We start from the raw sequence: 9643 nt of genomic DNA, 5'->3' as shown, positions 1-9643 counted from the left end.
TGTTGTTGTTGTTTTTGGTGGTTATTGTTGGGTTCTCTCTCACCGCGTCCACAAATGGGCGGCAGGCAAATAGAAAAGAAGAGATGCCACGTACTGAGCACGTCGTTATCTTCTTGGACATCGACGGTGTGCTGCTCCCGGTGCCTCGCTTCACCTTCGGCGGTGGCGACCTGTCCGAGGGAAGTGTGCGACTCCTGCAGCAGATCGTCGACGGGTGCGGTGGGGCCGAGAAGGTGTCCATCATCCTCTCCTCCACGTGGCGCAACTTTCCCGAGCAGGTGAATCGGCTGAATCAATTCTTCGCGAAGGTCGCGGCTAATCACGTACCCCCAGTTGCTGGCGGAACGCCCAACGGCACGCCAAAAGTGACGGCGGTCACGTACTACGCCGATGACCCATCGGAGCAGCGCCTTGTCCGGGACCGTGTGGACGAAATTATTCGGTGGATCCGCACGCACATGCACGATTATCCGGAGGCAGTGGGTGGCAGGTGGTTGGCGATTGACGACATGCAGCTTGATGTCGATGAACGCATGCATGGGCATTTTTTGAAAACAGAGACAGAAGTCGGTCTCACTGAGGAAGCTGTGGCACGCGCCCTCAACATCGTCGCGTCGTTGCCATCGCCGGAGGTGACGGCACGTAATGCCGAAGCTGCAATAATTGACCCTGTTTTAAAAGACGAGGAGATCGACATTTTAGAGACACGTTGCCGTGACCTATCGACGACGGTGGACAACCTGAAGGACGATTTACAGAAGGCGCGGGCAGAGAACGGTGGGCTGCAGGCGCAGCGCCGTGAGTGGGAGCGAGAGAAGAAGGAGACGGAACGACGTCTTGAGGATGTGAGTTACCGCCTCGCCCAGTACGAATTTGCCAAGAAGAACGCCGTGCTGCAGACGGCGTTGACAGTTTTGGCGTCGAAGACAGGGAAGGACCGTAGGGAATTGGAAGAGCACATCAAGACCCTCGTCAACCTCATGCGCAAGAGGAAGGAATTAGAGAAGGCCGCCGCGAAGAAGCAGCGGAGGGCGAAGGGAAGCAGGACCGGTGCGGGTGCCGTGACGACGGGCGGCGAGGGGGGGCGGAGGGTGACGGCCGGAGGGGAGAAGAAGTAAACCCACCGGTGTGGGAAGGATAGGGACGCGTCGTGGTCACCATACCCAAGTGGTTACGGGGACTGACTAGAAATCAGTTGCGATCTCGCGCGCAGGTTCGAATCCTGCTGGTGACGATTTTTTGGATGCGGATGGAGCCCAGGGGATACCTTTGCTGCCCACACCTCCATGCACCGACGACACGCAGGAGAGCTCGGTCTGTTTCTTTCTTCCCTTTCCGCTCCTTTTTTTTTACTTTTATTGTTGTCGGCTGTGCTCTTTTAAACCTTTTTTTTTCTTTTTTTCAGGTGCAAAACTATGGAACTTATTTTTTTTTCTCGTCTCTTGCGACGTTGCGGATTGCCTGGCCGTTTCTGTTTGTAAAATATGAAACACAAATCTAACCCCCCCCAAAAAAAAAATAAAAAATAAAAAGACCCCTTCAAAGAAGAAGAAAAGAAAAAGAAAGTAAAAGGAAGCCGGTATTTAAATGCCCGCGGGAACCTTTGTGAAGGTTAAGGGTATATCCGCCGATACAACGGCAAGAGATATCGAAGAATTTATGATGTACTCCGGCAAGGTGCGCACCATCGTCGTGAAGGCGGACAAGGAGAGCCCAACAAGTTACAGTGCGGTGGTTGAGTTTGAGGATGAAAAGAGTGTTGAGGTGGCTCAGCTTCTTTCTGGGGCGGTGTTCCAACATCGCGAAGTAACCATTGTGCCAATGCATCCTGAAGCGAGGGAGGATGCATCGGGAGAAGCAGCAACGGCGGGGCTTGGAGTAAACGAACCAGCCCCTCAAATATATGGCGAACACAGGGAGCCGAGCGTATTGCGCTATGCGATTGAAGCAGCAGAGAAACTTCAGAAGCACCTCACCATTTCGGGGTGTAATGAACTTCTTGATAAACTCCGTCAGCAACTTAGGGAAGCGGATTATAGTATCGCTGTTGCCACTGCTGAGGCGAAGAAGAAAATGGAGCACGGTATGTTTTTCGTAGGCAAGGAGGCAACAAGGGAGCAATGGGACTACACACCTTCCCAGCCGCAGTGGGGAAAAAAATGCGAGTGGTGATTTGTGTATATTTTCGCAATCCTTCGTTGACAATCGTTCATTTTGATTCAGTCGGTTTTGCGTTGCCATAATCTAGGATTGGCCAAGCGTAACTTGTTTTTTGTTTTTCTTTTCATTTGTGACTGTTAATGCCACATCAATTGTTTCGTGGCGTCTTGGGCGTTGCAATGTAGCAATGGCGTTTCCTTGAAATCACCCTCCCCCAACAAACCTTTTTTTTTTTTAAAAAAAGGTACTTCTATTGGCCTGCAAGGAGCCTTCCTGGTGTATATATTTATGTCTTCTTTCATTAACCTTTTTGCTCTCCCTGGCGTTTGCTATATATATATATATATTTCTTTTTGACACAGTGTGAACCTGAAGAGTGGTGCCTATGCCTCTCTTCCGCAGTTCTGGCGGATCCGGTAGTCTTCCGAGAGGATTTCGCCCTCCAAGCAGCGCCAATAGAGACAGTTCTGTCATGCCTGCCGTTGGTGTGGCGTCAACACCGCTGCAACCGCGTCGGGAACGTACAGTGCTTTATCCAGAGAGTAAAGGAGCCACGCAGGATGATATTATTGCCGCTCGCCTTGCGAAAAGGGTGAACATAGAGTACCATCAGCCGATGAGGGAGAAACCTGCTGCTCGTGGTGATGGGGGTGAAGGCAGCGACGATGCAGAGGCTGCGGTGAGCACTGTTCCAAATGAAGGCAACACCGTGAAGGTGGGGTTCTCGGTGACAGAACCATCACAGCAACAGGAACAGGCAGAACAAAACAAGGACGAAGGAGTCGGTGATGAGGATATGGAAGAGAAAAGTGAGATTGTGTCGAGTTATCCAGTAAGCCCACATGGTTGTCTCTATTTTCAGGTGGAAACAGATGCAGCCACGCGACACGAGTCAACGGGTATCATTGTCATTCAGAAAGAAGAACTGGGTGTGATGATGTATGACCGGGCAGGACGGCAGCACGGTAACCGCCCTGAGCCCGGCTACCCCATCAAAGAGGAGGAGGCGCTGAACGCAAAGGCGGGTACAACGCTGAAAGTTGGAACAAAAATGGTTCTTCTTATCACAGCCTTGAAGGAAGAGTCCTTCCGTAGCGGTGAATTTTTTCTTAGTTCTGAGCACCAACTCCGTAAGAAGGAGGAAAAACAGAAGGCCAGAGAAGAGGCGGCTGCGGCTGCCGGCTCGCTAAGCGTCAAACCAAAGATGTCCTTTGGAAAGAGTCTTTGTGGTGGTATGTTCGCACAGCCGGTTTTCCGCAAGCGTCCGCGCGATGGTCAGACAGGCTTTACTGTGCCTGTTGCTGGTCGGCCAAAGTCTGGCCCTGGCGGCGTCAAGGCGGAGTTGCGGCCCCTGCACGATCCTGACCGCGAGGGCGCCGTTGTACTCTTCCGTGCCGAGTACAAGCGTGATGCCAACGGCCGCCCGCAAGTTTCTGTTGTTGTGGATCCCGTCATTGGTGACAAGTTGCGCCCGCATCAGCGGGCAGGTGTGAAGTTCCTCTTTGACTGTATCACGGGTGAGCGGATGCCGGGTTACCACGGTGCTATTCTCGCGGACGAAATGGGCCTCGGTAAAACCATTCAAACAGTCGCGACAATTTATACCTGTATTCGCCAGGGCAAACATGGTGTGCCGACGGCGCGGAAGTGTCTTGTTGTCACGCCTTCATCCCTTGTGAAGAACTGGTGCAACGAGTTTGACAAGTGGCTTGGTGAGGGCGCTGTGAAGTACTTCGCCATCTCCGAGTCGACGCCGAAGGGTGACCGCATTATCTCACGCTTTGACGGCGACGGCGACGTCCTTGTCATCTCTTACGACCAGCTGCGCAAGTACATCTCGCGCATTTCTACGCTGAAGTCGGTGGAATTGGTAGTGTGCGACGAGGGACACCGCCTCAAGAACGCAGAGGTAAAGACAACCAAGGCGGTCGATCTGCTGCCGACCCGCAATCGCATCATTCTTAGCGGCACACCCATCCAAAATGACCTCTCCGAGTTCCACGCGATGGTTGGGTTCGTTAATCCCGGCATATTGGGGAGCCGTGATGTGTTTGCGCGTGTGTTTGAGGAGCCGGTGATGCAAGGGCGCGATCCTGACTGCCCGGAGTACATACGCTCACTCGGTGCCGATCGTGCGCACTACCTTTCGAACCTCACGCAACGCTTTATTCTACGCCGCACGCAATCCATCAACGAGTCGTACTTACCACCCAAGGTGGACATTACAGTCTTTGTGCGACTTGGCGCGTTGCAGCGTGCGGCGTATGAAAAACTCTCCAGCCTTGTGGAGAACTCTCGGTGTACACCACTTGTGCTCATCTCCGCGTTGCGAAAGCTCTGCAACCACATGGACCTTTTCCACGAGGCGGTGGTGCACTCGAACAAAGACAATGGCGATGGCCACGGCATCCCCAAATCCGTGCTACCGAAGGGATACAAGTCTGGGACGCTCTCGGAGGCCGCTGGGAGCAAGATGCATTTCGTCTCTCTCATGTTAGACGAGCTCCGAACAAACGGAAACCGTGACAAGCTGGTTATTGTCTCCAACTTTACACAGACATTAGACGTCATGGCCGCCATGTGCCGTAGTAAAAAGATCAGCTTCTTCCAGCTCGATGGCAGCATGCCTGTGAAGAAGCGACAGGACGTGGTGGACAGATTCAATGTCCCCGGATCACAGGAGATCGTATTCCTACTTTCTTCAAAGGCCGGCGGTGTAGGACTCAACCTCATCGGAGCCAACCGTCTGATTCTATTCGACCCCGACTGGAACCCCGCTAATGACGCACAGGCAATGGGACGTGTCTGGCGTGATGGTCAGAAGAAGCGCGTGTATATATATCGCCTGCTCAGCACTGGATCGATTGAAGAGAAGATATACCAGCGGCAGGTGAGTAAGCAGGGTCTCTCCGCCAACGTGGTGGATATGCAGAGTGACTCCAAGCAGCATTTCACGCTGGAGGAGCTGCGGTCGCTCTTCTCCTATCGCGGTGACACTCCGTCTGACACCCACGACCTGCTTCACTGCACGGGTTGCGAGGCGGTTGCGGAGATGGCAGCGGCCCCATCAGGGAAGGCAAAACAACACGCGTCGCCAATGAAGTTCCGCCGTGTAGGCGAGAAGAAGAGTGGCCCCCGCATGGATGAACTGAAAGGATGGCGCCACTTTGCACGTTGTGTGGCGTTTCCATTGGATCAGGTAATGCGTGTGATAGCCACCGCGGCACCTGCGCTGTGCAGCTTTATCTTCGCCGACGAGCGCGACACCACAGCCAACAACAATGCCGTCACCAATGCTATCACCAAGAACGGAAGCGGCAGAAGGAACAACAGCGAACGCGATGCGGCGTTAACAACGGTGCGGGTTGAACGGCCCTTCGCGCAGGATGAGGAAAAGATCATCTGCTCGAGCCAAGTAGATGAAAACCCGGAAGAACCCGAGTTTGAGATCGAAGTGCACGATGATGATGATGATGACGACGATGGCACGGAGGAAGAGGAGGAAGAAGAAGAACCCGAGTTTGACGACGATGATGATGACGATGAAGACTGATAAAGAAACGCTGCACAGTACTACAAAACCTAGACAAAGAAACATACAGGCTTCTCGCCATCAACCCCTTGTTTTGCTTTTTGTCCCCATCACAGACAATCACACGTGGTGGTCTTTGCCACCAGCTAACCTTCTTCATATTGCTTTTGTTCTTCTGTCTTTGCCGGTATTTCTGGCAGCACGCTGGCGCTGCTGGGGAGTTTTTTTTTTTTGTGTGTGTGTGTGTGTCTCGCTGTGCCATCCCTGTATATGGTGACGCTGGGGGGAACCCGCGCCACACGCCTGCGTCCTGTCCTAACTCTTTGCCCTCTCTCTGACCTGTCTGCTTTGTTTGACAATAGGAATTAAAACACCCCAAAAGCATTCTATTTGTCTTCAACGACACAACCCATTTAGACGATAATCTACGTCAATCATGCAGAATCAAGCAGTGACGATTCTCAACACGGCCGCAAGCTCTGTGCTGACGGACCGCTACCTCAACCGCGGCACGGCTTTCACGCCGGATCAACGGCAGAAGCTGCGCATTGTGGGCCGCCTGCCTCCGGTCGTGGAGACGCTGGAGGAGCAGATTGCCCGCGTCTACGATCAGCTGAAGAGGTACGACAAGCCGATTAACCGCTACCAGCACCTTGCTGCGGTCCACGCAACGAACACGACACTGTACTACGCCACCATCCTGGCCCATCTCCAGGAGACGCTGCCCGTCATTTACACCCCAACCGTTGGCGAGGCGTGCCAGAACTACAACCACCTCTTCATCCGTGAGCGTGGCCTGTACTTCAACCGCCTGTACAAGGGCATGTTCCGCAACATCATGAAGGAGGCGGCGTACAAGCGCGTGGACATCGTTGTCATCACTGACGGTTCCCGCATTCTGGGTCTGGGCGACCTCGGCGCCAATGGTGTGGGCATCAGCATCGGCAAGTGCTCGCTGTACGTGGCTGGCGCGGGCATTAACCCGCAGCACGTTGTCCCCGTGATCTTGGATGTTGGCACCAACAATGAGAAGTACCTCTCCGACAAGGGCTATCTTGGAATACGCGAACGCCGCCTCGGTGACGACGACTTCTACTGCCTTCTTGATGAGTTTATGGACGCTGCCAGGGATGTGTGGCCAAGCGCCGTTGTCCAATTCGAGGACTTCAGCAACAACCACTGCTTCGGCATGCTGGAGCGCTACCAGAACAAGTACCGCTGCTTCAACGACGATATCCAGGGCACCGGTGCGGTGATCGCCGCCGGCTTCCTCAACGCCATGCAGGTGAGCGGTATCCCAGTGAAGGACCAACGGATTTTATTCCTAGGTGCTGGTTCAGCGGCGACAGGCGTTGCACAGTGCATTGCCACTCTTGCCTCCGCCGAATTCAATGTTCCTATGAAAACGATGCATGATACCATATATCTGGTGGATTCTAAGGGCCTTGTGACGACGACACGCGGCGACAAGCTGGCGGCACACAAAGTGTCATGGGCCCGCACCGACGTCTCTGCGGAGGACTCTGCGAAGCTGAGCACGCTGGAGGATGTCGTGCGCTTTGTCAAGCCAACTGCGCTGATCGGACTCAGCGCTATCGGCGGTGCTTTCACGGAGGAGATTGTCAAATTCATGAGCTCGTACTGCGAGCGTCCCGTGCTATTCCCGCTTTCAAACCCCTGTAGCAAGGCAGAGATAAGACCTGATGACGCGTACAAGTGGACAAATGGTACTGCGATTGTTGCGTCCGGCAGTCCGTTCCCGGCGGCGACGCTTGGCGGCAAGACGTACATGCCATCGCAGGGCAACAACCTCTACATTTTCCCGGGAGTGGGGTTGGGCTGCGCCATTGCGCAGCCGCCTTACATCCCACAAGAAGCACTTAATGCAGCAGCATCGGCACTTAGCCGTATGGTCGATCCAGAAGTTGTGAAGGCAGAGGGCACACTTTACCCTCCCATCGAAAACGTTCGTGAGGTTTCAATGCACGTGGCGGTGGCTGTCATAGAGGAACTGCAGCGTATGGGCTTAGCGAAGAGCGACCTGCCCAAGACCAAGCCAGAGCTCATAAAGCTGGTCGAGAGCGGTATGTGGGAGCCGAGATATTTGGAGCCAGAGTACTACTTGACACGGGAATTCAATTAGGGATCGATACCATAATTTCAACGAGGAGAATTGGGGGAGGTGTGCGTGGGATTTTTGCTGTTTGACTTCGTTTTTGTATCCGGTGTGTTGTTCTTGATTTCTCGTTTTGGTGTATGTTTCCATTGGTATGTGCGCACCGAAAAAAATGCTCTTTCAAAAATCCTGCTGATTGTCTTTTACAACTGCTCTACTACCTAGCTCGATTCACTTACGACCAAACGTTAAAAACATCCAAGCGAAAGGCCAAATTTTTGGCATCAAAAAGAAAAAAAAACACACTCTGAATAGAGGTTGGGTAACAGGGAATGGGAGAAGGTCAACTCTCTTCATTTACCAGCTCTTTTTTCATGTACTGAAAAGTGTTTGCTTCAGGCGGTCGTTGTGGGGTCTCGGGGTGCCCTTGAGTCACCATATTTCCCTTGATTGTGATCTGATTCTCCTAGGTAGTCGTGGGGGCGCAGCGCTCCCAAGCCCCCCCCCCTCCCTCGCCTAATCTCGTCCCACGCGTCTTCTTCGGCATGCTCTTTATTCTTCCTTTTCTCTCTCTTTTTCTCTGCTGCTTTGTGTGACAGAAGGGTGTGACGCAGCCAGTGCACTCGCACACAGTGGCGGCGGCGTCGGGGGCGGCAAGTGCCGCTCGGCCGTGGGATAATGTGCCGACATACTCGAGGCGCACACAACCCCACCGGTTGTTGGAGGAGGATGTGGAGCCGTACGCCTACCAGAGCGTGCTCCGCGAGATGGAGCTGGAGCAGTGGGAGCGGCGCGAGGAACACGAGTTCGCTATGGTGTACCATACACGCCGCGTTGGCGCACGTGTGGCCGGTGGCGGCGGACGTCTGCGCACGCCCGCCAGCCATAGCGTCATGTCATCCACTGCTCTGCTGGTACAGGTGTACCGCGACGCGCTGCTGCTTCAGAGGGCGTGGGGTGTGAATCAGGCACGCGGGGAAGGTTCTGTCAGGGACAAGTGGGCCCATGCAGTGACGTCTCGAGTACGGCCCAGCAGTTGTAGAGGAAAGTGAGCTCCTTCAACCTGAATGTGTGTTATACGTCCGCCACGCCGCACGGCCTTTGGGGCGGTTTATCGAATTCTTTCCTTGTACTATCACCCCCACCTCACCACTACCGCTCGCTTGATTTCCCCATGGTTCAAACAAGTTTCCCTTTTCGTTGTCCCCTGAGGTGTTCGGTGCATCCCTTTGCAACACTGCGCGGGGTGGTCTGCCTGCAATTCCAAAATTGGTTCTTCTCTTTTCATCTCTCTTGACCCCCACTCTGCTGGCGTGTTTTGAGCTTCGATGGCAATCGCCTCCAGTGATGGCGACGACACCGACAACGAGTTTGAGTACGTTGCGTCCTCCAAAGTCCCGGCGGGCAGGCGTGTGACGGCAGGAGCGGCACCACGCACAGGCAAGACTGTGTACGAAGAGGAACGTGACGCTCGCGTGCGTGCCATGGTGAAGCAGCACGGCCTCCAAGTACCGCCGCCGCCGAAGGAGGAGGAGGAGGAGAAGGAGCAGCTGCAGCAACAGCCAGTGTTTGCTGTGAGCGACGCGCCTGATGAAGTGCAGGGCGAAGACCGGGCGGCGGGTTCCAGGCCGGCGCGTGACGCCACGGAGGAGGCGCGGCGGCTGAGGGACCAGCGCTACGCCATGTACCGCCGCAATAGGGACCTGAACCAGAACGCCCTCCGGGAGGTTGACCCCGACACGAAGCGGTACATGCAGATTGTCTACACGCCCGCGAACAACGGGGTGCGGCAGCAACAGAGCGGGCGGCGTGGCGGCTACGTCGGCGCGGGGCGT

The 9643-nt window shown here is 54.5% G+C and overlaps 6 protein-coding genes and 1 non-coding gene across 7 annotated transcripts; all 7 read left to right on the top strand.

Moving 5' to 3' along the window:
• Positions 1-83: 83 nt before the first annotated feature.
• Positions 84-1118, top strand: DQ04_05521050 (hypothetical protein; the record flags this gene model as incomplete). Its single annotated transcript, XM_009314235.1, has 1 exon — positions 84-1118. The coding sequence occupies one exon, from the start codon at positions 84-86 to the stop codon at positions 1116-1118; it is 1035 nt and encodes a 344-aa protein (XP_009312510.1).
• A 35-nt stretch (positions 1119-1153) lies between these two features.
• On the top strand, positions 1154-1234 carry DQ04_tRNA071 (the record flags this gene model as incomplete). The annotated part of the gene is made up of 1 exon: positions 1154-1234. It is a non-coding gene; the product is annotated as a tRNA-Ser (tRNA).
• A 353-nt stretch (positions 1235-1587) lies between these two features.
• On the top strand, positions 1588-2172 carry DQ04_05521040 (hypothetical protein; the record flags this gene model as incomplete). Its single annotated transcript, XM_009314234.1, has 1 exon — positions 1588-2172. The coding sequence occupies one exon, from the start codon at positions 1588-1590 to the stop codon at positions 2170-2172; it is 585 nt and encodes a 194-aa protein (XP_009312509.1).
• A 373-nt stretch (positions 2173-2545) lies between these two features.
• On the top strand, positions 2546-5713 carry DQ04_05521030 (DNA repair and recombination protein RAD54; the record flags this gene model as incomplete). Its single annotated transcript, XM_009314233.1, has 1 exon — positions 2546-5713. One exon carries the CDS (start codon positions 2546-2548, stop codon positions 5711-5713), a length of 3168 nt encoding a protein of 1055 aa, XP_009312508.1.
• A 415-nt stretch (positions 5714-6128) lies between these two features.
• DQ04_05521020 (putative malic enzyme) lies at positions 6129-7835 on the top strand (the record flags this gene model as incomplete). Its single annotated transcript, XM_009314232.1, has 1 exon — positions 6129-7835. One exon carries the CDS (start codon positions 6129-6131, stop codon positions 7833-7835), a length of 1707 nt encoding a protein of 568 aa, XP_009312507.1.
• Positions 7836-8575: 740 nt separating this feature from the next.
• Positions 8576-8860, top strand: DQ04_05521010 (hypothetical protein; the record flags this gene model as incomplete). Its single annotated transcript, XM_009314231.1, has 1 exon — positions 8576-8860. The coding sequence occupies one exon, from the start codon at positions 8576-8578 to the stop codon at positions 8858-8860; it is 285 nt and encodes a 94-aa protein (XP_009312506.1).
• A 276-nt stretch (positions 8861-9136) lies between these two features.
• Positions 9137-9643, top strand: DQ04_05521000 (hypothetical protein; the record flags this gene model as incomplete). Its single annotated transcript, XM_009314230.1, has 1 exon — positions 9137-9643. A coding segment is annotated over one exon (507 nt), but the record flags the coding sequence as incomplete, so codon positions are not given.

The sequence above is a fragment of the Trypanosoma grayi genome, assembly GCF_000691245.1.
Source record: "Trypanosoma grayi strain ANR4 Tgr_552_V1, whole genome shotgun sequence".
Classification (NCBI taxonomy): Eukaryota; Euglenozoa; class Kinetoplastea; order Trypanosomatida; family Trypanosomatidae; genus Trypanosoma; species Trypanosoma grayi.
This window is presented reverse-complemented; position numbering and strand designations above follow the sequence as displayed.